The following is a 26,728-nucleotide window of genomic DNA, read 5'->3' as shown; positions in this document are numbered from 1 at the left end:
CTTGAATTAGTAATTGAATTGAGTAATTCTCTTGGGTAAGCTTGGCTTACTTACTATGTTGATGTAGCAGTTATGTTCCAAGGTATAGGTCAAATGGGTAAGTGTACATCCCAGGGTTCTAATCTAAAAGGGAATACAAATATCTTCAAAAGGCAAACTGGGAAATAAATTTCCTTCAAAACATATGTCATCATTCTTTAAAAGAGATTGTCTTAAAAATCTCAGTTGCTTCCTGAGGTGAGATAGAAGGAATCGACTACAAAAGGGCAGAAGGGACTTTTTCTTGGAGTGAGGGAAATGTTCCCTAGATTGAGGGGTGATTACATGAGTGTATACTTTTGTTAGGACATATCATCTGGTAAAATGGGCACATTTTATTATTTACCAGTTATACCTCAATAAAATTAAATTATAAAACAAGATACTGTCTTCACTTTGTTCATTCAGGGTATTGTTTAGTGAGCAAGTTAAAAAGACTTCAAACAAATCACGATATTACTGTCAGTCAGAAAGTGTTAATTGCACTGGTTCTCAATTGTGGCTACAGATTAGAATCACCTGGGGAACTTAAAAAAAATTATTTTCCTGATATAAACATAGATTCACATACAGTTGCAAGAAAGAGGGCCGAGAATTCACCTGTACACCTAGTTATCTCCAGTGTAACATTTCTCACAACTATAGTACAACATCACAACCAGGAAACTAACATTGGTACAATCTATTGATCTTATTCAGATTTCAACTTGGTGAACTTTTTAAAGATACCAATGCCCACACCCCAACCCAGACTAATTGAATCAGAATCGCTGGGAGCGGCACCCAGGTGTTGGTATTTTTTTTTAAAGCTCTTCACAGGCTGATTGAGTATTTCTACTCAATATTCAGCACTGTGAAGATTAATTCTGATGGAAAAATTATGATGTGGAATTAAACATACTCATGTACTAGTTTTAGAGAGAAAAACTGAACTATACAGTTGTTTAACTAAGGAATAAGTTACTTGAATATCTAATAGAGTTTTTCTAAATCATCACATACTGGCCTTAAGGTATTATTAATCTTTCAGTTTGAGACCAGCTAGATAAGAGACCTGTGTTTAAGAGCAAATAGTAAAATAATGGTCCATATTGAGGGGAGCAGAGGGTAGGAGGTATGACTTGTGATAACAGTCTAGTTTCTCATTAACAAGAAAAGAAATAGTGACCCCAGGCTTCACACCCTTACAGGTTTAGTCTCAAAGAAACCTAAGGTTTTGCGTATTCCTTGTTCTCCTCACCCTGAAAATGAAAAGTGACAGTGATGGAATTGGAAATAGTGAACAATGAAAAGCTACAGTATGAGTGATTTTATTTTAAGTGATTGACTTACAAACATAATTTTTGTTGTTGTTGGAGATTGCTAAACTTAACTAGAAATAGTTCATTTTTAGTAAAAAGTCAAGACCTGTGACCCCATTAACCATGAAGTATACATAGCATGAAATGGTATCTGATACCAGCAATGTCATTGTAACTAATAAAATTGCTCATATTTATTGGGTGTTATTATGTGCCAGACTATTCTAGCACTTTATGTATTAATTTGTTTAATCCCCTCAGCAAACTATGAGGAATATATTATCTCCATTATAATATATGAGTATACTTAGACATATAAAAAACTTTCTCAGTGATAGTGCTAGTAAGTGGCAGAGCTGGGATTTGAACCCAAACTGTCTGATTCTAGAGTTCGTAGTCTAATCATTGCTTAGTACCTCTCAATACAAGGCAAATTTTTGCCTTAGAAGTTTTTGTGTTGAATTTAACTATATTAAGATTTGTTTAGTTTTTAGTATTAGTAATCCTGATATGTATAATTTGTATAATTTGGATTTTGTTTTGAAGTACATTTTTGTTTTTTCATTGTGCTAATCTAAGACCAGCAGATACTGTTACACATGTGAATATCTTAGAGGAATCGACCCTGATTTTAAGACAGATGGAGCAGGAATGAGGAAAATATCTGGATTTTAGCACTTGCCTTCACTGGCATCAATTCTTGAAACAGGATTGCCTGAAGAAGTAGGATGTGCTCTGCGTTGTGCTGCCACCTGTCCCCTGACTCGGAGACACTTGGGTGTATACTTAAGACTGGTAACTCTCCCTCCTCAGCATTCTGGAAAGAGGGTTGGGAAGGGAGGGAGGGAGGGAGAGAGGGAGAGACACAGGGAGACAGAATGAGAATAAGAATGAGAGGGAGGGTAGCAGGGAGACAGGCTGGCAGTGGCACTGGCACTATGGGAGCTGTCTCACTGTGAGTAGGAGCAGGAGGGAACCTGGCAGCGGGGGAGAGCTTAGTGCTTTAGCTTCTCTTAGTGCTTATTTATTTTTTACTTACTTGATCGATAAATAAATGAGAGAAGTTATGGTAACAGGTTCAAGTGTCCTACTCCTGCTTTTGTTTTCCAATGTCTAACAGTTTTGTTTTTTTATATATTTTGATGCAGCATCATTCAGCACATAAATCATGTCTTGAGTTGCCACTTTAACATTTTATGTGATTTTACTCATTTTCAAAGTAAAATGACTATTCTGTTTAAGGCTACCTTGTTATTCTGCTTTGTCTCTTAGTGCTTTGTCTCTTAGTAATAGTGTATCTCCTTTTTTCGTTTACATTTTATACTCTAACTTTGTCTATCATTTTACCATATGATAAGTTCAGCATATTCTAAGCCTTTTGATAAAAGTTAAAAATCAATGTTTGCCAAAAACTCTGAGTTTTTGCGAATCTTATGATTCGCAAGAAAGTTTCTTAACGTGAAAGACAATTCTATTCCAAACTATCAGTTAACATTAAAACTTGGTGGTAGAATACTAGTGAAGTCAGGAACAAAATGTGTACTTTCACAATTATTATTTAATATCATGAAAGTTTGGCTGTTACAAGCAAATACCTAGAAGTAAACAACAAGAAATATGAAGGAAAGTAGAAAACTATAAGGAATGTAAAATATTTGATTAAAGGAAGAGATCTGTGATGTTTTTGGATGTGAATTTTTAACATATTAAAAATGTCATTTCTTCCCAAATCGATCTACAGATTTTATTTTATCCAAGCAAAATACCAGTGTAATTATTTTTGAGAGATGACAAACATTAATGTAAAAGAATGGCTCAGATTTTTTTGAAAAAGAATGACAATGTTTGGTGGTGGTGGGAGGAAGACCTGCATCTATTCAATATTAGAATGTGCTACAAAGCAACAATAATAAAATAGTTCAGGACTGATAAGGGAATAGAGGTGGATTCAGTAGAACAACTAAAATGTTCAAAAAGAGTTCCAAGTGTATATATAAGTATTTAGATAATAAGGACATCTCCAATCAGTGGAGAAGTTACAGATTATTCAATAAATGAGTGTCTTTCAAACTGAAGGTTATATATGACTCAAGTGTGAGTCATGAAATCAACTTAGTGGGTCATGAGAGTTTCAAAAAACAATAGAAAACATTTGCTGTCATAGATACGGATAAGTATTGTTTTGTGAGACGGTTGTTCATTTCTGTTGTAGGTACGTGTGTTGGACTATGATGTAAAACGCGTTCCTTAATGTGGGTCATGGTTGAAAAAGTTTGAAAACCATTGCAATAAATGGTATTTTGATAAATGGCTAACCATTTGGAGGAAAACATTCTAAAAGTACATAAAATAATACAGACAGACTAAAAGGCTCGGCTAACCTATGTCAATCGAACAAATGAACAAGAATAGTAGTAGAATCATTTAATAAAAGAGAGCTCAACGCACATATTTCAAGCAAAGTATACAAGGCCTTAGGATAAGAGGAAATAATGAAAATATATTAATAATAAATGTATGTACCTTAAATAAAAACTGTTGGAAATTCAAAAGTAAATGATAGAAATATAATCTAAAAAGTAAAATGATATTTTTAATCTTACAGATACAGTTAATACAGTAAGAATATAAGATACATAAATAAGTCAAATAATATAAAGGATATTGAATGTTACCTGTCCTCAAATATATGTATATATATTTTGATACGTATAAAAAAATTCAACCTCATCATTTACTGTGTGACTTTGTACAGAGATTTTCTAACTTTTATTATGTAAAAAAGAAACTGACATTTCTTTCTGTGTTTTCAGATGAGTATTTTAATAAAGGGAAAAATGAGTCTGACGACAGTAAGCTTCGATTTGAAACGTATCAGTTGGTATGGCAGCAGATGAAATCTGAAACTGAGGTGAATACTTTTTGTAATAACATCTCTATAAATCATGTTTGTTGCCTCCCATCTTGCTTTCCACCAGTTTACAAGAGTATTGATGAAATATTGGTAATGTTGGTTAAGGATAATCTGTATGTACTGAAAAAAACCCTCATGTTCCAAATATTAAGCATAACTTCAGGTGCTGGAACATATGTTTATAATGATAGCTATTAAGGCAAGGGGTTCTTTACATATCCTCACACCACTGAAATGGTGGTACTCTTTAAATTATCCATTTGGTTACACAAGTAAGAAATCTAGCTATTTCTAAACTATTTCTAAACTACTCCACTCCTTCATCTTCATATCCAGTTACCATGTTCTTTATATTCCAGCCCTGAAAAATGTCTTCACTATAGCAAATTTGTGGCTCTAGGGCCAACATCTTGAGTGGACTTGTTTTGTTTGAGCAACAGTGGTGTTTTGTTTTGTTTTGTTTTGTTTTTTAATGCCTTTGGGAGGGTTATTCTTTTCAAGTTGATTACTGCTTCCAAGCATTCCTGATTGCTGTACCCCTAGTGACTTTGCTCATTCATGTTCCATCAGACTCTTGAAGGTATTTGAGTTTGTGGTTTCCTCTTTATTTTTTAACCTGGATTGTCTTATTCTCCTCCTAACTGATGTCTCTGCCTCTGATGTAAGCCCTTCAGGTCCGTCACTAGTCCCTGTGGCACCACTGGGCCGAATTAGAAAAGTCCTCCGTTTGGGCAGGCTACAGGGGTTTTCCAGCCCCGCGGCCAGTACAGCCTCTCTGCTCCCCTCAATTCTGGCCTTCACAGTGCTGTCAGATTAACTCGTTTTAGCTCCGATTTAATCATGTCTCTACTGCAGATCCCTTCAGTGGTTCTCCCCACAGGATAAAATCAAAACCCTTTAACATCAAATATATATTTTCTTGGTTTAGCCCCAGTCTCATTCCCTACCACTTCTCATGTTCTGTATGCTTAGCTCCATCTGTGGTTCCCCAGAAGTTTGCTACTTGCCTCCTCCATTCCCCATTCGTTCTGACTTTCTTTTACTTACCATCACCTATTCTTAATGCTTTTGATTCCTCAGCTGAAATTAGATGGTCCTTAACCTTTTTTTCCTGTATTATCATAGCACTCTATACAGTGTATTTTAATTGGTAAGTGTTCTTACTCTTTTTCTTTACTTTTTTAGGGTAGAGACTGTCTTTTATTTGCAAGGTGGTTAGTCAGTGTTTATTGAATGAATAAATGAGATTCCATAATGAGGGAATCCAAAGCACTAATCACTGGAGAGTTAAGGGAAAAAAATTATTTCATCATGATTATATTTCATTATGATTGTAATTTCACATATAATCTTTGGAATTGAATTCATGACAATTTTCTTTCCCAAATTTGGAAAGACACATCAGACTACTACTACTAATAATCCATAAAGTTTTGTGTGTTCTGTATAGCGACTGCAGGAGGAATTAAATAAAAACCTGTTTGACAGTCTAATTGAATTTCTGCAAAAGTCTCATTCTGGAGTCCAGAAGAATTCACGAGACTGGGGCTATCAAATAAAACTCAGAGAAATTCCAACTGCTGCTCTTGTTCTAGGTATGTCCGTGTGTATTTGTTTGTTTCTTTTTAATTGGTGGTTTCGTTTTTGAGAATAGTGGGGAATAACCTGTTCTGATAAACCTGTTCTGTCTCTTTCATTTACAGAATTTAACCAATTATAGTTTGTTCGGCATACTTTCAAAACCGATAAAAGTTCCTTACACTGAGCATGCATCTGTAAATTTAAAGAAATTGAGCTAGGGTTAGCTAGTATCTTCCTCAACGTTTTGTCTGAAAAGTGAAGGGAAAATATATTTGTGTTATTTTTTCCTTAGTTATTTTATGAAAATATATGAGATTTGAATTTGGTAATAAGGAAACTACCAGTATGTTAGTAGATTTGATGTTTATACTTTTTTATCATGTCTTCAGTGCAATTACTGTATGACCTTAATTTAATTTCCCTGTCTTTAGTTTTTCAATCTTGGATTGTTTCATAATATTGTATTAATATTAATTGCTTAGAAGGCAGTTTGGATGAATTATATATAAATTGCTTTCAGACTGCAGGTTGTAAATTTCTTAGGTACTTAAATATCCATCGTTAATATCCCATTTTAATGAAACATCTGGATTGCAGGATAATGGAAAGTTTTCTTTGGAATATTAGCAAATTTTCTTCATTCCTTTTGAAAAGAAAGTTGAATTTATTTGGATTCCTAATTTTTCATTGTACTTCTAATTTGATATTTATTCAGAATTTGTTATACTAGTAGGCACTGAAATAAGAAATTAATTCTTGTGCATAATGCTGCCTAATACTGTTCATTACCTACCTGATATTCAGGGCAATACTTCTCAAACTTTAATGTAACTAAAATAACCTTCAGGGGATCTTAGTAAATGCAAATGTTCTGTTAGTAGGTCTGAAGAAGGACCTGAAACTCTAAATTTCTACCAGGCCTCTAGATGATGCCCATTTTGCTCATCCCAGGACCATTCTGAGTAATAAGACTCCACGGGATGATTGTTGTAATACTGTGGACCAACTTTTCAGTGCAGTCTGCCACTGAATTAAAAAACCCCTTCAATTTATGGATGAGAAGCTGAGGCCCAATGATAGCTGGCTTGTATTGTTAGGTGCTTTCTTTCTCTATTGCCATGTTGTAGCAGTTGGAGATGGATGGGAGAAATACAATCAAGAGGGATGGCCTGATAGATTGTTGTGAGACCACTGTTTAAATCCCTTCTCTGCCTACTGCCAAAAGGAGAAAGGAAGCTAATGGAAATCATATGTTTCCAAGTCACTGGTCTGAGAACAATTTTCCAGTTAAAGACATTGTTGATTATCTCCTTTCCAATAGAGAAGCCCATTGTCTTAAGGAACATAGTGTTAAATAGCTTATAAAGTCAGTCAGAAAAGATAAGCCAGTGTTTTACTAACCTCCTAAATTTGTTCAGATGTTGTGTCACAATCATAGACCATAACGCATGCTAACAATACCATTTTGATAACTTGAAAGTCTGTACTCAAAAATACTTAAGCACAGTTGCACATTTTCTAAAAGTTGTATGTCTGTTTATTTATTTATGTGTATATATATATATATGTCCATTTAAAAATAGCCCACCAATATTTTATTTGTTGGCTCTCCTAGAAAAAACAAGTGTTGCTTATGGATGGCCTGGATGATTCTGAATTCTTTCTTTGTCTTCCAAGAAGTTGAAGTTTTACAGTAGCAAGTCTCATGTAGTTTCACAATGTCTACCGCTGTCACCTGCCTAAGTCACTTTTTAAAAATTATAGATTGTGATGGTAGGGAAGTTAATAGAAATTTTTCCAAAGTAGTAAGGAAATTTCCACACAACTCCGATAACTGCATGGAGAGCACAAAAACTAAAACTACTTTACCTATAATAATATATGTACTATGATCATAAAAGTATCAGTGATTGAATTCTCCTCGGTTGTTAGGTCAGGGTCACAGAAAGGCTGGAATCCTTCGCCCTTATTTTTGAATAATTATTTTAAAGAGCTTTTTATGGATGTGACAAAGGAATGAGATTATTCCTAAGATATTTTCAAGGGTCGACTACACATCCCCAGTAAATATTTTTTTTAAGGAGAAATTGTGCAAAATATCTTTCCTAACAATTAAGTGTAGTGTGTGCCTCTAGATATCTATTGTTAATAGAGATATGTTCATTTATACAGTATGTTTTCTTAGTTTCTGTTAATCATGTTGTAAAAATATTTTTACGTGGCCTGTTAAATAGCTTTTGTTATTAATAATAAAAATGATGGTGCAATATTGATGTATAATCCCACAGGAGTGAATGTAACAGATCATGATTTAACATTCAGAAGTCTAACAGAAGCCCTTAAGAATAATGTTACTCCATATGTAGTTTCATTGCAAGCTAGAGAGTGTCCAGGTAAAGTATAAATGCTTTCATAGCTTTGATGTGATGTTACAAATCTCTTCAGTCCTCTATCTCTTTCTTTCAGGCTTGCTTTATCTTTTTATTTGTGGAAAGAGCATGGCACTACATTTTTGGCAGGGTGAAGTTTAATGCCTCCCAGAGTAATTTTCACTATTGCAGGATTCTGCCACTTTTTGCTTTTTTATTTTGGTCCCATCCCTGCCATATCAGCTACCCTGCCAATGATAGTCTAGGCATTTTAAGTTTAGGACAGGGAACTGAGAATTGAGGAATGGGGAGTTCTTATTTAGCCCAAGAGAGAATAGACTACATAGGCTCATGTGTACAGCCTAATTATCTTACTGTCCCACTTTGAAAGGCCACCATGGTAAAAATAGTCCATTATCAGAGCTAACCTTGGGTATCAGAAGCCATTAAATCATAAAGGATGTGAACACTAGTAGAGTAAAATTAGATTTGGACTGATATAAGGGCTTTATGTGTTTATATTACTTTCATGTTCCTAAACTGATTGAAATTAAGTAAAAGCCTTAGGAAATCTTTTAACATGACTTTAAGGAAGATTTCTAATCAGTAAAATAACTTACGTAAGTAACAGTTTTTGATCTTTTTTAGGGGCTTTACAAACCTCTTGCTGTCTAGAAGTAATTTATTAGGATAATATTATCCTAATAAAATTAATAGTTTTCATGTTTATACATTTGCTTAGGTAATACTTCTGTTTAGACCATAAACATAAACTTTGGCCTCGTTAGTCTGAATTAATGAAATTTAAATTTAAATATCAAGGAGAGGATACTAATGAACATTAATTGTTAATATGTTAAGTGTTATGTTAGTTAAGTATAGAAAAACACATTCTACCCAAATAATGTAATGTACTGATCAAGAAGTTTCAGTTGTTGTAGGTTTGTTTTAACGGGACATAATAAGCTTTCTTACCTATCATTCTGTAGACGTGAAACATTTTTTACAAAAGGTGGTCTCACAGTTAATGGACTGCTGTATAGATGTGGAATCCAAAGAGGAGGAAAATGTTCAGATCACCCAGAAAATGACACATTGTTCAATGGATTCTCTTTCCAGTTGGTATATGAATGTCACACAGGTAAATATAAACTGACAGTTTTCTCCCAGGAAATTGGCATATGATTGAAGAGACTTAGAATTATATTAAGCATAGTACTGGTTTGTTCTGATAGGGGTATGCTTATACAGCACTAGCTGTTAATTTAATAGTAGCTACTTGTTTTTCCTAGGGCTACTAGAGTTTAAAAAGTGTTCTCTTATCAGTATGCAGCCCACTTCCTGTTAAATGTTTAGGCTCTTGCAAGGTCATTTTGTTTGTGGGAGAATGTCATCTAGTGACAAAAACAGCATCTGGAATTGGTTTTGCTGCAGACTCCATCTCTGACAATGACTATATATTATCTCTGGTTCCTCGATATTTGCTTTGGTACAGTAGAACCAGGCTGCCAGTACCCATTTTCACCTTAGTCCAATTAGAACTAAATCTAGATCTATATCTATGTCTATATATAGCCATATATAGATATACATATCTATATATCTAATTTGTTCTATTTAGACTATTTGGGGAACACTCTTTAAGTAAAGTATATTTAACAAACAGATAAATAAAAATAAGTTCCATTCTACCACGTTAGTCTCTGGTGAAAATAAGTAACGTAGGTGATTCATGAGTAACTGCACCATAAAACCATAGCCTTAGTTTATAATGCTGTATAACCATGTAGTATATGAAAAAATACTATACTATGTGCTGACATTTTCTGAAGAATGTATTTACTGAAGTCATTGTAAGTAAAGTTTCATTCTGCTTTATATAGGTATTAAACTGGGTTTAATGCTTACTATAATATCTTAATTTGATCCAGAATTTTAGATATTGTAGATATCAAACACTACATGCAATTTTTGTCAGAGATCTTTAAAATATTGGGATTGGACCAGGTTATATTTAAGATCCTTTTCAACTTGAAATTTATCAGCACAACAGCAATTAGTGTTATCAATTATGCTTTTTAATTAAAAATATTAGTTCTCAACTTAAAGCAAAGCAAAATATGACATTCTACTAACGGAAAAATCAATTTTATAGAGAATGTTCTCTTGTCCCCATGCTTTCCCTGTCATTGTCTCAATAGCAGAAAATATAAACATGTCATATGAGTTATAGATTTTCCTGAACCTTTTTCTTTTTGGTTATTATTCCCATGTCAGACACAGAAAGATTTCTGCTAATAACTGTTAGGATGAGTTTCTATTTACTGTGTGGGAAAAATAAATGAAATAATGTTATTGTGAAATGTAAAGGGAGATATATCTATATGTGACATTATGGCCTTCTTTGGGTGGTAAGGCTTACTTTTAACTCCTTTTTTCCACCATGGCTTAAAAGAAGATGGACCTAAAAATGCCAGGGAAAAAGAGGACTTCTTCTAGCCAATGGCAATCTCCTCCTGTTGTGCTTATCTTAAAGGATATGGAAAGTTTCACCACAAAAGTACTCCAAGACTTCATAATTATCAGCAGGTAGATGGTGTATCACCTGGCTTTTGTGCAAAATTCTTTTTATTAAGAAAACATACAATGTTTAACTTAAAAAACAATTTTTTTTTCAGAGAAAATGAATGGCAATTTAATTTCATTTTAATACCATCTGGATGGAAACCAAGATGATTTCAAATTCCTTATAATTGAATGCTCAAAGACCTCCTATCAGATTTTCATTTGCTTTTTGACCAAAGAATGAGAATTAAAAGACAAAAGTTAGCCCATTTTTATTTAGCATGATAAGGCAATTTAAAATATAGTTTCTCTTCCCAAGGTTGTCTGTCTCTTATTTGCCCATTAAATGGATAAACTCCTACAAGTTGAGATATTTTTGTCCGGTGTTATTTTCTGACACCTATCCACCCTTAGAAGTTCTAAGTTACATATAGTTTTACTGAGCAAGAATATTTTCTGAATAATATTATCTTATGTAATATTTCTAGAGGGAATCTACTTCCATGATCTCATTGGATCTTCAAGGCAATCCTATGAGATTCAGAATTGAAGTAACTAACACTATTTTAAAATCCAATGACATGCATTTCCTATGGTACATTTTTTAAGACACAACTTATTTTGTTGTTTTCTGTGTTACCTTGCTTAATAGTTATGGCTACGTTTGCCTTAAAGCTATATTGTGTAATAATTTACTAATACACTTACAGTTATTTCAATAATGTCTTTCCCCCCCATTGAAACTAAGCTTTCTATTTTAAGACTTTTCTTAATTCTAACACTGCACTGCTTAACATTGCCGGGAAAATGCATAGTACAGGATAGTGATAGAAACACTACTTTTTTGGAGATCAGACTTGTAACTACTTTTACCATCAAAATTAAGGAAGAACTTATAACAGTAACAGAGTCCAGGCACTTGACTCCTACTGTCATAGAATTGAATACAGCTAGAATACTGAAAAGCAATAATAGGAGGGAATAAGCAAAATTGTCAGCCATAGTTCTCAGAGTACTGTTTTACATTTCTCTTCCTACTGGTAATGCTGAGAATCAATCGTGTCTAATAAGTTTGCGTTAAGAATGCAAGGATGTAACATATTTTAATGTCCTTAAAAACTGTCTTATGTATACGTAAGAAAAGTTTTTTAATTCTTAGCTATTATGGCTGGATGACAGAATGTCTGTTAGAAATGTCCATAAATAGAATAAGTTACCTTGAAAATCAGTGAACTTCATGTCACTGAACTCTTAAAGCATTGGCTGCATATTTAACTGTGAGGAAGAATGTAACTAGGACTCAAACTTTGGGTGAGAGCTTAAATTGAATGGTATCTGAAACCTCTTCTAATACTTGAGATTGTATAACCTTAGAGGGAGGCAGTTGATCTCTCTGGACCTTCGTATTCTTACTTATACAATTAGAGGAACCATTAATAGATTGATTTCAGAGCTGAAATGTCTGGGATATAACTATTTCTATGTCACTTTGCCAGAGCAAAGTGAGTGACCTAGAAAATTTTAGTATTTAGAAGATACTCCTTAGCATTGTCTGATAAAATAGGCATTAAAATAAAGGTTATCTTATTTTGAAATATGTATTGAAATATATTTGCTAAGAAATCCCACTTTTGTATTTTCCTTTGAAAACTAGTCAACATCTACATGAATTTCCACTAATACTTATTTTTGGAATTGCCACATCTCCTATTATCATCCATCGGTTGCTTCCTCATGCAGTATCATCTCTATTGTGTATAGAACTATTCCAGTCTTTGTCTTGCAAGGAGCACCTGACTACGGTACTTGATAAGGTAAAAAGAAAAAAAAAATTACCAGTGATAGTAAGATGAAAAGAAAACTGCTAAGAATAGATTATAAATATAAATGTTAATAATAATTTTCTGCATCTCTCAGAGTATGATATTGAACATATTCTTTCACATATTTTAATATTTTTATGTAGTCATTTTTATAGTAGTATAGTATTGCCTCTGCAGATAAAATACAAGATTTATGAAAAGAATGATATTTATCAATCAGTTATTATTCAATGGAAAATTGTAGGTTTTTAAAATAAATTTTTATAGAATTTAGTGACTTCCTGGTAACAGTAAGTATTTTGACTCTTACATTTTGTATTAAACAATTAGAAATTTTTAGTAGACTCTTTCCTGTCGTGTCGCTCTTGATTGAAAATAAATACTACCATTTTCCCAAGCCTTAGCTCTGTATTTCTACCCATATAGAAATACAGTTCTTTAGTATTGACCTTCCACAAATTGTTGCTAGACTCAACTCCTTTATGGTGTGCTTTATGTTGCTATATTATTTAAAGTTACTTGGTTGTGGCCAAATTCAGTTGGCCTTCTATAACAATGCTTCTGTTTAAAAAGCTTAGTATGACTTCATGTTTAGATGTACAGTCTTTACTACAGGCCATTGAAAATTAGCTGAGTAATACAGATTCAGCTATTTTATAGTTTTTAAGTAGACATCAGTTAATTTTGGGTTTCTCATTTAACAGTACATAATGTATTACTCTTCATTAATGTGCATCAGTAGGGATGAAAAAGAAATCCTATCAGATAACAAGAATTGCCAAAGCCTGCAGCTTCTTCAGTGGCTTCTGATGGGAGAAAAGGAGTTATGTATTTGATAGGCAGAATTTTTTAAATTAGGAATCGAAGGGAGGATGATGGATGTCTTTGATTCTGAAGATATAGTATGAATACCTTCTTTTTGTTATTGTTGTATTAATTAATTTAAAATTTTGGTTGATATTTGACCTAAAAAACCTAGCTACTTAGAGCTTTCATAGTTACTGTGTTATACTGTCATTCTTTGCCTCATTATTAATACTTGATGTTTATGAATAGTAAAGACTAACAAGGAGTGTGTCCTACCCATTTTTATCTTTCAGCTACTTCTTACAACTCAGTTTCCCTTTAAACTAAGTGAAAAAGTATTACAGATTCTGATCAACATCTTTCTGTATCATGATTTCTCAATTCAGAACTTTATAAAAGGACTTCAGGTAAGAAAACACTAATGGGTTTAAAAATTCACAAGCTGATTCTAAATAATTTGCATATTATTTCAAACTGACTATTTAGTGTGATACTTAAGACATTTTAAATGACAAAATCTAGAATAAGTAAATTCAAGCTATATTATTCTAGGTTCTACCATTGCTTGGTTACCTTGTAGCAAGAATGTAGAAAATATATTAATTAGATATCAAAATGAAAAAAGACCCCCATTCCAGTGCTTCTTAACTGTTTTGTTGGGGGTGGAGGGAATAAAGGACCTTTTTTAAAAGAATCTGGTGAAAGCTTATGGACTGTCTATCTAGGAAATGTTATACATAAAGAGTCACCAAACTGTTTCTGTAAAGGAGCAGATACTAAATACTTTTGGCTTTGCATGTACATGTGGTCTCTGTTGCATATTCTTCTTTTTCTTATTTTTAAAAAATAACCCTTTAAAGATGTAAAAAACATTACTATGCCATACAAAAATAGGCTGAGGGCCATAGTTTGCTGTTCCCTGAACACGTGTGTGTGTGTGTGTGTTCATATTTATTCTCATATGAATGCATTGGGAGTGCATTTTCCACTAAGGTTTCATGAATTACCAGAAAAAAATTCATGAATTTAGCTTTATAACATATGCCCTAAACTAAAAAAGGACCCCATTCTTCAGTTGTTTAGAACTGAATATTATTTCCTTCTCTTGGCAACTACCTAAAACACCTTCGCAAAGTGTAGTCCTTGTAAACACATGCCAAGTGTCAAGTTGATTAAAACCTATATATTAGTAACCTTCAGTACAGAAGTGCAGTATGATAATACCTTATATTTATGTAGTGCCTGGAAGATTATAAATACTCATATATTCTGATTCCACATAAAACACTGTAGTGATCTGTTATGGCTAATATGTGTCCTTTTGTTTTTAATTTAGATGTTTAACAAAAAGTATGTTAAAGCAAGAAAATATTATTTAGCAATAATTTACACATATTTAGCAATATGTGAGATTAAATAACATTAAGGTATAACAATTTCTAATTTACTTCTCATTCATTTCATTTATTCATTTATTTACTCATAAGTATTAATATTTATCAAGAGCCTGCTATAAGCCAAGCACTGTGCTGAGCCCTGCAGAAACAGAGCACAAAGAAATCTCTGCCTTCAAATTGTTCACTGTTTAATGAAGGAAGCAGAAGAGTAAACCTGCATTTACCATTCTGAGTAGTCAGTGGTATGAAAGAAACATGCATGGAGATTCTATAGGAGAACAGAAGTGTATCCTGAGGAAGAAGAGCTAGCCGGGTCAGAATTGGAAGAGCATTCCAGGCAAAGGCAACAATAGAGGGAGAGAGATCTGTCAGAGGGATATCGCAGTAGTCTAGACAAGATGTGACAAGGGCTAAACTAAGGTAGGATAGTGGGACTAGAGAGGAGGAAACAAGTTTGAGGATAAGATAGAATCAACAGAACCTGATGACTAAGTGGCTAATAGGATGTGTAAGAGAGGAGCATAAGCGACAGACACACGGGTTCTAGCTTGGCAGATGTATTGGAGGTTGGTACCATTTATTAAGTGTACATGTTAATATAAATGAGAGTCAGTTTGTTAGGAAAGGATGACTTTCTTTTTGAATATGGTTAATTTAGGCTATGTTGGACATAAAGATTTGGCACTCAGGAGAAAGATCTGGACTAGAAATAAGATTTATCATTAAAAGTTGGTGGTTGAAGTAATATAATGAGGATGAGGCATGAAGCAGATGAATGAGGAAAGGACTAAGGGCAGAATCCTAACCAAAGTGACACAAGAGTGAGCAATAGAAAAGGAGACAAAACAAAAAGGAAAACCAATAGAAAGTAGAGTATCAATGAAGTCAAGAGAAGAAAAAGTTGCAGGAAATAGAGACTGTAATCTCAAATACCACTGAAAAAGTGAATGAAGAAAATGGCATTAAACATTAACCAAGTTACTTAATCTTTCTGGGCCTCAGTTTTCTCATATGTAAAATAAGGGGCATCAGATTAGATGATTTTATAGGTTTCTGAAAATTTTCTAAGCACCTCCTTTGTGCTAGGCACTACTAAGTATTTACTTTGTTTCATTAATGTGTATTATCCTCGGTTTTGCACATGAAAAAGCATGCTTAGGTTAAGTAGGTTGGCTAAGGTCACATAGCTAATAAGTGGCAGAATCTTTAGACCCCATTTGTCCAATTTTCCTAAGTATAAGTGGGAAATTTGTGTAAGTCCTGATTGCTGATGAGGTAGAGAGAATAGGGCATATAATCATTCTGTGTATGTTGAAGTCCTTCCCTCATTAGGTAGTAGATCAGTTAACCAACTTGTTAATTGACCCAGACATTGAGAACAACTTGGACAAAATAGTTAAGTGATACTGGGTTCTTATCCCATCTATTACTCTGCCATAACTTATGTGACTTGCTCCCATTCCTCCCCTCCAGCAAGGCCTTTACCATATTTGATTTTCACTTTTCTTATGTTTAAAAGTGTGTTAGCATTGGAGTAAGTATTATCAAATGATTGTCATTGGAAAATATAAGTAAGAAGCAAGATTATGTCAATATGTGCAAAAATAATTTAGCACTTGGCATGAACAGTTGTTTTCTATTTTCTACTTGCTTCTAAGTTAGGGTGGTGCTTTGCCCTACAGCTTTATACTTTCTCCAGAATGGGCTATTTTGGACTTCAACCTAGGTATCTGGTCCTTAGCTCTGTAGGCTCAGAAATTCATTATCAGTTTACCCAGGAAGAATCAAGCTCAAATATCTTAAGAGTGATATATAAAGTAGCATGTAAATATTAATTTGTGATGGAGAATGCTATTTTCGGTGATGGAAATATGTTTTGTCTGCTATCTAGGGAACTGTCTCTCCAGTATCAAGGTATCTAGCAAAACCAAGCTGGTCATGAGAAGGTTGCTTAGAGCAGAGATTTTAGCATTTGGAGAGTCTTATGAGATACCTTACCAGTTATGGTAGAATCTGGAAAATCATTCTGTTTGTCCTGTGGGGACCACTGCCTTCTAGTTACTAGAATACTTATTCGATCAGATACTGTACCATGTTTTCCTCTGTGAAATAAAACTGCATTTAAAAAGATACATTTTCTTTAGCTATTCCTCATTTTTCATTATTCTTTTTTATCAGTGGGCAAAGCTTCTACCATTATAGCATTTTCGTTTGTTTAGCAGATGAGTTTTCACATTGACTCTTTTCTTATGAGTTTTGGGCCACCAGTTAGACTCTAAGGTCACACCCCAGTCCTTTCCCCTTCACATTTACTATTATTGTGAGTTGTTCTGTAGATAGCTAATCTATCCATTTATATTAGTTTCTTTTAGTTTATAGTTCAGAGATGATTGTTTTCTGATCTTGTCTACAAAATTAGAGCCCTAAAACATTAAATATATATAGCCATTTATGCATTGTTTGTAGTGTTACTGCAACATTGCTAAATGTATCGGTGCCATAAATACTTCTGATATTAAAACAAAAAAAATTGAGCAGACCTACAGCGGAAGAATTACTGCCAAAATGTAACAAATATATGTAATCTTCGCATTTCTTTCAGCTTTCTCTGTTAGAGCATTTCTGTTCCCAGCCCCTCAGTGTTCTGTGCTGTGATCTCCCAGAAGCCAAGAGAAGAATAAATTTTTTATCAGATAATCAATGTGAAAACATCCGACGTCTTCCATCATTTAGGAGGTAAAAAAAAAGAAGTACATGTTTAACATTATTATAATAGAGTTTGGGGCAAAAGAAGGGATTTTATATCCAGTTGTTTTTGAAGTGGGGAAAAGAAAAATAACCTTTTAATTTTTTTTTGGAGCAAATTAAAACCCTTCTGTTTTTAATTGTGGGATTTCTTTGTTGGATTTGAAAATTTGGCATAAAGAAAAATTTTTACAAAGGGATATAATTTGCAGATTCTCCAGAGTTATTTTTTATAAATAGCATTTTCTGTTTCTGGAGTTTCTGGCCTTTGTTTATGATTAGACCCCTACACTATGAAGTGCAGCTGATTTAAGGAGTTAAAAATTACCATTAAACCATGACTGTCATCTTGAATTTATTTTTGAGAAAGAATGAATGTGACCACCAGTTGAGGCAGTTCTTTTCCCCCATATGCTATTCAACTATGTTTAATTGTTTATGTTTAGAATGTTTAATTTTCTCTTTTTGTGTATGGGATGGTAAACATTTTAGGTACGTGGAAAAGCAAGCTGCAGAAAAGCAAGTTGCGCTATTGACCAATGAGAGATTTTTGAAGGTAGGAATGTGGGTGTGTTTGTTTCAGGTTAATTCCTTTTCTTCTTCATGAAAAATAATATGCACATACCATTTATGGAGTTAATATTATAAACCATATCTGTACATCCTAAAATGCTTTGCAGAATGAAGTAGTAGGTCTTGATAATCATATAGGAGTGTTACTATTAAGGATGACACAAAACCTCACCTAAGAGATAAGATTTTTCTTATTGGGAAAAAATATTAACTAGGACACTAGGTTTCTTCTGTAGTCTATTTTGAAAACAGTTTTTAGATCTCAGTTTTCTTTCCACATAGCAGTTTTAGAATCTGCAGGCAATCTCATTTTAATGATCTTTTAAAGGCTGTCATAAATAAAAGCACATAGAAGCTATGCAGCTTAGGGACACACCGCTAAGTGGGTATTGATTTGATATGAAAAAAATGTCATTATATATTAATAATATAACGCCAGGAAAGAAGTAACGAACTTAGAATATGTACACTGTTCTGCTATCTTGTTTTGTTTTGCACTTAATCTTAGAAATCATATCAGTACTAAAGAGTGGAATAGTATTAAACAAATGTACCTTCATTTTATTTAACAAGTCCTTTACTGATGGACAATTAGAAACCCATAATGTCACACTTATTTTCATACTTTTCATGCGTTTTTTAGGAAAAAGTTGTTAGAAAATTGTAAAAAAGTTAAGATGGCGTTGAAGTTAAGCCCTGGTTCTATGTGTGAGTTTTGCTGATATGTACTATTTTCAAATTTTGAATAAATGAATGTTAGTTCCTAGAGGGCATTTATTCTGTATAGTTCTAAATACTAATTTACCTCCTTTTTGTTTTAATTGAGGTATAATTGACATAGAGCATTACAGTGAAGAATGGCTTTTATTCAACATTGTTTGTAATGGAGAATCCACACTGGGCTATAATATAAAATCACTTCTAGATTGGATTTAATGATCATTGTAATAATCTCTGTAACCTTTTCAGAGCAGTGTGGGAAGTCCTGAAACCCTAATGCAGGTTATTTTGATAAAAGGAAATTTAAGAACCACTGGAAAATGGATGGGTGCATGTTTACTGAGTCTTTTAAGATTAGATAGATTAGCTGTCTGCTAAGTGAGCTAGTTGCCAAGTGCATTTCCTGCTATAACTTTCTGTCAAGAGTGTATTTTCAGAAGCCAGGAATAGATTTTTTTAAAGAGTACTCTTAACCATTGAGATGACAAAGGGAAAGAATGGCTAGGCTGATCTGTTATAAAAATAGCCTGACATTTATCTTTGCTTTTCAGTAACTGTTTGTGTATTTTCTATGCATTTATTTATACTGTATTTGTCTTTGTTGTCTTATTATTTGTGCCATATTCATATTCAACGAACAATGTTCGTTGTGCATGCAGAGTGGCATGTTTTGTCATTTAGAGGCATATTTTCTTGAGACTTTGCATAGTGAGAATATGAGAGCGCAGAAAGATTTGTACCCTTACCCTGAAAAAGTTACCTGCAGGCTACCTGCTGAATTCAAAGAACAGAAGATGTCTATGAAAAAAAGTTAATCAATGTGTCTGTTGATTTTTCTAGTTTAGAGTGAAAGCGTCTTTCACTATTTTATTACTGTGTTGTGGTTGGAGACAGCTGATTCTAAAGGATGTATTTCACATTGACTGACAACCCACAGCCTAATATAAATGTGGTTTTTTTAGGTCCATAGTGTTTTTATAAAAATCTGAGGCAACATTTACAAATTGAGAAAATTTACATTACAAATTCAAACTTTTTTCCTCTTTTGAAAAATTAGTAAATTTGGCCCACATTCAGCAAGACAAGCAGTTGCTCTTATTTAAAAGAGTGACCAAGTATTGGCCTTCGTTCTTTTCTTTTTTTTAAAATTTATTTATTTTTATTTTTTATTTTAATTTTAATTTATTAGTTTCAGGTGTACAAGACAAGGTAATACTTAGACGTTCATCATTTATATCCCTCACACTGTGAACCCCCCTCCCCCCATCCACTATCCCTCCGACCTCACACCGAGCCATCACATTATACATATAAAATTATAGTTGGCATTCATTAATGTTTAGCTTCTGGTGTACAGTGCCATGATCAGGCATCCACAGTATCCCTGAGGTGGTCTTAATGCACGTCCTCATTCAACAAATCCGCTCTGAGTGCCTTCGTTGTGTGCAAGGTATTAATCGAGGTTCTGAAAACGGAAGAGTGAACAAAGACAAAACACCTGCCTTCAAGAAGCTTACGTGCTATCAAGTTAAATATGTAAATTAGCTATGTTAGTGATCGTTGCTAAGGCGAAAACAATGAAGGAGAAAAAGGGAGTATGAAGTTCGTTGTGCATGCAGAATGGGATTGAAAATTTAAATAAGGGCCTCACGAGAAAGTAAATTTTGACTAATGACTTAAAGGAAGTTATAAAGCTTGCCATGCAGGAATCTGGAGGAAAATTCCAAGCAGAGCAACAGCAAGTGGAAGAGCTGAGGTTGGAGCATGTCTGGGCAGTTTGAGGAAGAGTGAGGAGGTTGTTACGTATTTGTTCTGTTTTTCTTACAGCAGAGAAATATTTCCGTTCCTGTACCTGTATCAAAGATCAGTAAAGACCAAAAGGTAGTCAAAAGAAAGTGTACCTGTTTGGGAAGTAATGACTTCCTAGGCAAAGTGTATTTCTGTTGAAAGGAATCACTCTTACCATAATTATGAATTAAAACAGTGGCAGCTATGACTAGTATACAGAAAAGATGCCAGAGGAAATATTTCATGACCAGAAAACAGGATTACTATTTCAACAGGCTTTGTTTTTGCATGTTTATAGTGTGATGCTGCTGTAATTTGTTAAGTGGGAAATTTTCTCATATATCAAAACCTTTTACAAGTTTGAGTTTATAAAAAAAGTGTTCATAAAGTGCATTAGGAATTATTGGCGTGGATAGGTAAAGGCATTTGCAGATGTGTATCTCGGTAAGACAAAGAACTTAGAGAACAGATTACATGAAAAAAAACTGAAGTTAATCATTTGTGATGTTTTCTGCTGCAGCTGATAACAGATGTAACAGTGGAATCTTATGTGGAGATTAGGTTCTAAAGTCAGCACATAAGACAAAGATCTGGTATGGTCAAAATGACTCTTGAAAATCTCTTTGAAAGGTGACAGATCTTCTCTCATTAAGTCCAACATAGCCAGTTTTATTTGCAGTGTTGGAACCAAAACTCATTTCAAAACTCAGTTGAGCATCAGATGAAATAGTCTGTCGTGCTATATGAACAAAACAAAACATTTTTTATATGCTAGAATTCCACTCAGCCCAGGGATGTAATCACACAGTTAAGAAGTATAAGGGCCCAAGACAACTGGGAAAAAAGCGTGTTCATCTCTCTCATCTCACACTCTAGGGCAGGGTTCGTTGAGTGTGCAGCATTGCCCATCATGTGTAAAGAGTTGATTTTCTCTCTTCATCCAAGTAAATTGAACATGTCATTCAGTTGTACTGTGTCACTCAGTTATATATACATATAGTTACTTCACAGAGCAAAAGTAATAGGTAATGCAATTATCATGATGTATGATTATTGTTCAGTAATAGATTCCTTTTTCTCCAGAATATTCCCCCATATAAAAGATATTTAAGCTCACATCAAGGCAAACAATTACTGACTGTATGCAATCTCTATTATAGTTTACAGTAAACAGAATTAAAAGTGTGCACTTTCAGTGGTGACAAAAGTACCGTTTGTACTGATAATACTTGTGTAGTGTTGATAGGAGACCTAGATTTTTGAAATTACTACTTAAATACTGGGAGGAAAACCATTTTGATATTAAAAGCTTTTGTTTCATTTGCCCTGGGCTTTCAGATAATGACCATAGGTTGCTGACCAAGGAATTGATTTCTAAGTGAGTTAGAGTTTAGGATAATATACCAGATTTCTTGCTTTATGTAGATTAGATTTACTTGAATTTATTGATACCTGAGGTATTCTTTTCTATTAAAAATAATGGCTATCTGGAAAATATTACTGAAAAACAAAGCAACCCAGTAGTTAAAAGTCTTTTATTTGACTTCTTAGAGGAGAAAAAAATTTGCAGACTGTGTGTTTAGACTGAGTCCGAGGTGTTTCCAGATTTGGGCCTGAGACACTGCAGCCCAAAGAACACAGCAGGCAGCTGAGTGGGAGACATAGGTTTATGGAGGCTTACAGACCAGGGAGAGTCTCTGGTGGCGGCCGGCCAGAGGGTAGTGATCTGCCCAGGCAGAGAAGCAGCAAGGTTAGATAGGCACAGCAAAACCAAGATCATTCCACGGGAGAAATCCTCTGGCAGGCCCTGCAGGCCGCTCTCAGGTACACAGCGTCCCAAGAAGCCAGGAGACCTTGACTGCCGCCAGCTGATCTGCCTGTGGGCCAGGTCCCTACACCATACCACAGATCATAATCCTCTTAAGAAAACATTACCGAAGTAAGCAGTTATGAAAGTATTTGAGACCTGAAAAATGTTTGCTAGGATGCAGTGTTTCAAAATGACTTATAAACTATTTCAGAAGGTTCTAGAAAACAATGCTCCTTCCCTGCAAACTCCCGCCCTAGCCAAAAAACCGTTTGAAACGATTTGTGAGATTAGTCAAACCATAGGTTTCTTAAAGACATTATCTCCTATATCATACCTACTGGATTCTAAATTATAAAGCTTGTTGACTTCGGATTTCTCTTTTTCACTATTTTTTTCTTAATTGGTAAAGTGAATAAAACCAGTACATACTGGAGATTATCAACAAAAGGCAGAATCTCCTGTGTTGTTTCTTCTACAGTGTTTCTTTCTTCCCTTTCAAACGCAACTCTAGCAGTACTTTTAATAAAACATACATCACAAGTGGAACCCCAGCAACTGTTAATTACGTTGGTACTGGGCTCTCTGGTCATCTCCTCACCCTCCTGATGCCAGTGAGGTAGAGTAATGGGCCTGCTTCACTGTGGCACACACCAGATGGCTAGTGCAGGCAGGCATCCAACAAGGTGCTCTTTTGCACACTTGTATTTTGGGGAACCAAGTTATTGTAGAAATGTTGTAGGTAAGAGGAAATTAACTTACAGTATTAATTTTGGTGTGTGTAAAATACCACTAGACTGGATACTAAATCAGAAATATCTAGCCTTTATCCTTGGATTTTGTGTGCATCATAAATTTTCAGAATTAAGGAGGTTAATTTGTAATTTTGAATCATCTCATCATTTTCCAGAAATTATATTTCATATCCATGAAATAGATTTTATTATATTATATTTTTTTAAATTACTGACTTACGTGTGTATTTGTGATTTTTTAGGAGGAAACACAGTCATTACTAGAAAACCTGCATGTTTACCACACAAATTACTTCCTGGTTTTGAGATGTCTTCATCAGTTCACCTCTTCTCTTCCCAAGTGCCCATTGGGTCGACAGGTAACTAAACTTCCTCATTTAGAATCTATGAAGTCAGAATATTCGTAGTTTCTTGCTTTGACTTCAGTAGCATTCAGGCATCAGAATTTGAAATGGATCCAAATCTTGCAGTGAGTGCACAGTTTAAATTCATTCCAGCTGTACACATTACTGGTAATTTTTTATTCCATGGCCACAAATAGAAACAACCACATGAATCCAGTGGTGTTACTTCCCCTATAATGTATTTGTGCTAAAGCGTTTTAACTTTATTTAATAACTTTTCATCACTTAAACAGAGAGCTAATCCTCCGTTTTTCCACTGAAATGGAAAAAATCTGTTTGAGGATGCTTAATGGTGAACTTTGCATTGCAACAGGAACTAAAACGGAAGCAGTACTTCTACTCCTTGCAAAATTGTGCTCTGCTGGCCTTTGTGTCATACCATAAACCTATGAGCCATCTGTAGACTGGATGCTAATGGAAGAACTCTGTATCCCTAAATCTTTGCTTCCTTTACTCAAAGGTTTAGAGAATACGTAAATGACTTGTTTATAAGATAATTTCTGCCATTAAACCTTTTTAATAATCACATTATCATTTCTATCATTTTCTTATTGCAAAGTGACCAGTGATAACAGCCAGTCTCCATATAGTCTCATTTTGCTTTTACATAAATGGTGTTCTCATAAAGCCTGATCCATGTGATATATGCCAAGTCTGTTGTCATCTAAAGAAAATGGTTGTTTTTAATAACATTAATTTTATGTCTTGAACATTTATGATTTTGCACACTAGTAGTGTGCAAACTTGGTCCATTGCTTCTGGTTCCTTACAAGTGTGCTGCTCACTTACAGATCAGAGAGCTGTACTGCACATGTTTAGAAAAGAACATATGGGAATCAGAGGAGTATGCATCGGCCTTGCAGCTGCTAAGGTAGTTTGGTTTTTTTCTTCTTAGTCTGCTCTAAGCCTGCCAATAAGTAACACCTTCCTCCGTACCTCTGCCTGCCAAGGAGTTTCATAAGTAGCCTGTTGTATCTAATATTTATATCTATCTTGAATTTGTGTTCGTAGCTTATGGTGTTTTTAATGTAACAACCATCCATTTCTTTTCTGCTTTTACCTTGGTTTTGAACTTGCGATTTTTAAAGTAAAACAGATGTTTGTTTAGTGAAATATTAACACTACACAAGGAGAACGTAAGTATGAATAATTTCAGTCTAGCCAGCTTGATGTCATGGCATGGAAAGGAGTCACGGAAAGCAAGCTCAGCATGGCCCTAACTAGCGGGGTGGAGGAACAGCGTCACAGGTGAAGTGCGTCCTGTGAAGGAGGTTGCTGCTGACCTTGAGTAGCAACCTCAGGTGGGCGGTGGCTCTGATGCCTTCCCCCACCTGAGCTGGCCCTGACCACAGTAAGATTGGATCTTTCATAAATTATCTAATTTATATGAATATATAAGATACCTTAGAGTTATTATCGGACATCAAAGATCAGTTATGCCTGACAAATGTACCTTTAAAAGTTATAATCATTTGTCTTTCTTGGCTTTAATTCTTATATGTGTGGTGGCTTTCTGGTTTTCCATTACTTGGACAGTAAAAAAAGGGAAATGAAATGTGAGTTAAGTTTCTGCACATAGTCTTATCATTTTCCTCAATGGATATAAATGCTTATATGAAAATATCATAAAGAACTCTGAGAACTGAATACTTATTAAGTCTTGGTTTCCTCTGGGCTCACAAGAAAAGAACAGATGGGCACAGTAGGAGGAAAATTCACACTGAAAGCACTTTAAGTCCAGAGACTTAATAATACAGATGTTAGTGATCTAGCAGGTGCAGCTTAAGATAGGAAACTAATTTTATGCTATCTGGAAAAATAACTCCCCAGGGAAATTAGATTGCCACTGAAAAACTATGTTTTATTTCATTTTGAGTGCTAATGAAGGATTTCTGTGTATTTATATACTTCAACTGGACTGTTTCTGAAACGTCTTTTGCTTTCTGCTCAAGTTAACATACCTATCTCAAACACTCAGTGGGTTATTCTTGCTGGGTTTCCTCTTTAACCTTTGTGGTTAGTGATTAGCTTCCTTCTCCTGTTGGGTATTCCCAAATTCACATATTCCTTTATCAGGGAGGGACTTGTTCTTTTCCTTCTGCATCTTCCTGGCACTGATAATCTTGGGGTACAAGTCAAGAGTGAAAAATGCCAATTCCAAATAAACCCTTGGCGCCACCCTCCACCGCAATAGAAGCGGAACGCCAGGCCCACGTGTATGTGCCTGCTCTCTACTCACCACCTCCCCGCGAGGCAGGCTCCTGGCGGCGCCCTGAATGCTCTCGGATCTATGTCTTTAAAATCCAGAAGTTGCTAATGCTGTTACACCAGAGCAGTATAAGTGAAGTAAATACTCTCCAGTCCTTTTCTTCTTCCTTTCTCTTATATACATCAACTTTGGAAAGGTCAAACCCTGAATTTACAGAATAGAAGGAGCAATAAATATCCGATGAGATTCTAGAGTCCATTGGCTTTAACCAAAGAAATAGAGATGCCTGAATCTCCAGCAGAGATTGAAACCGAGAAGCACTAGACCAAGAATCTAATAGTTTTGCCTTCAATGAAGTTTTCTTCCTCAAAGCTCCAGAAGTACATCATTCTTCTATGTGACATGTTCAATATTACATAATGAAAGATTTTATATAGTATCTTCAGTATCCAAAAGTACCTAAAAGAAGAGACTACAGATTTAACAGAATAATAAAAATAAAGATCTTATTGATGCATAAAAAAATGACAATTCCACACTAGGGTAAGGAAACACAAGCAATGGTAATAATGGTGACAGTAGTAACCACCATATATGAGGGCTGGCAGTGTGCCAGGCGCTGCCTTAGGAGCTTTCAGTACATTTTCTAGTCTAGTAGTCAAGTACACCTTTGGGCAGATACCATTAGCCACACTTTACAGTTGACGAAACTGAAGCACAGATAGTGTTTAAGTGATTTGCCTGAGCTGTGAGCTGTTGATGGAACTAGGATTCTAATCCAGGCCTGACTTCAAAGCTGTTGCACCTTCCACTATTCTTTGCTAAGATCTAAAATATGGATTTAGGGATCTCAGTCAAGCGGAAGCAGTCAATAGAAAGCAAAGTTTCAGTCATTTTGCTAAGCTGAGATCAGAAACAGGAATATAAAAAC

General features: G+C 34.6%; 1 protein-coding gene across 8 annotated transcripts in view; it reads left to right on the top strand.

Annotated features, from left to right (window-relative positions):
- The window catches only part of ORC3 (origin recognition complex subunit 3), a 48,168-nt gene that overhangs the window by 1,907 nt on the left and 19,533 nt on the right, over positions 1 to 26,728 (top strand). For 5 of the 8 annotated variants that reach the window (XM_081044907.1, XM_081044908.1, XM_081044913.1 and 2 more), the window contains exons 3-13: positions 4,154 to 4,251; positions 5,705 to 5,849; positions 8,124 to 8,228; positions 9,194 to 9,345; positions 10,660 to 10,793; positions 12,424 to 12,583; positions 13,693 to 13,806; positions 17,399 to 17,532; positions 18,034 to 18,097; positions 23,427 to 23,543; positions 24,380 to 24,459. In XM_081044907.1, coding sequence (XP_080901033.1) covers positions 4,154 to 4,251; positions 5,705 to 5,849; positions 8,124 to 8,228; positions 9,194 to 9,345; positions 10,660 to 10,793; positions 12,424 to 12,583; positions 13,693 to 13,806; positions 17,399 to 17,532; positions 18,034 to 18,097; positions 23,427 to 23,543; positions 24,380 to 24,459 — 1,303 coding nt within the window. Of the gene's footprint in view, positions 1 to 1,959; positions 2,136 to 4,153; positions 4,252 to 5,704; positions 5,850 to 8,123; positions 8,229 to 9,193; positions 9,346 to 10,659; positions 10,794 to 12,423; positions 12,584 to 13,692; positions 13,807 to 17,398; positions 17,533 to 18,033; positions 18,098 to 23,426; positions 23,544 to 24,379; positions 24,460 to 26,728 lie in introns of those variants that run through there. The other 3 variants (XM_081044911.1, XM_081044912.1, XM_081044909.1) reach the window with 2 other exon arrangements.

This window comes from Rhinolophus hipposideros (assembly GCF_964194185.1).
Source record: "Rhinolophus hipposideros genome assembly, chromosome: 3".
NCBI lineage: Eukaryota > Metazoa > Chordata > Mammalia > Chiroptera > Rhinolophidae > Rhinolophus > Rhinolophus hipposideros.
This window is presented reverse-complemented; position numbering and strand designations above follow the sequence as displayed.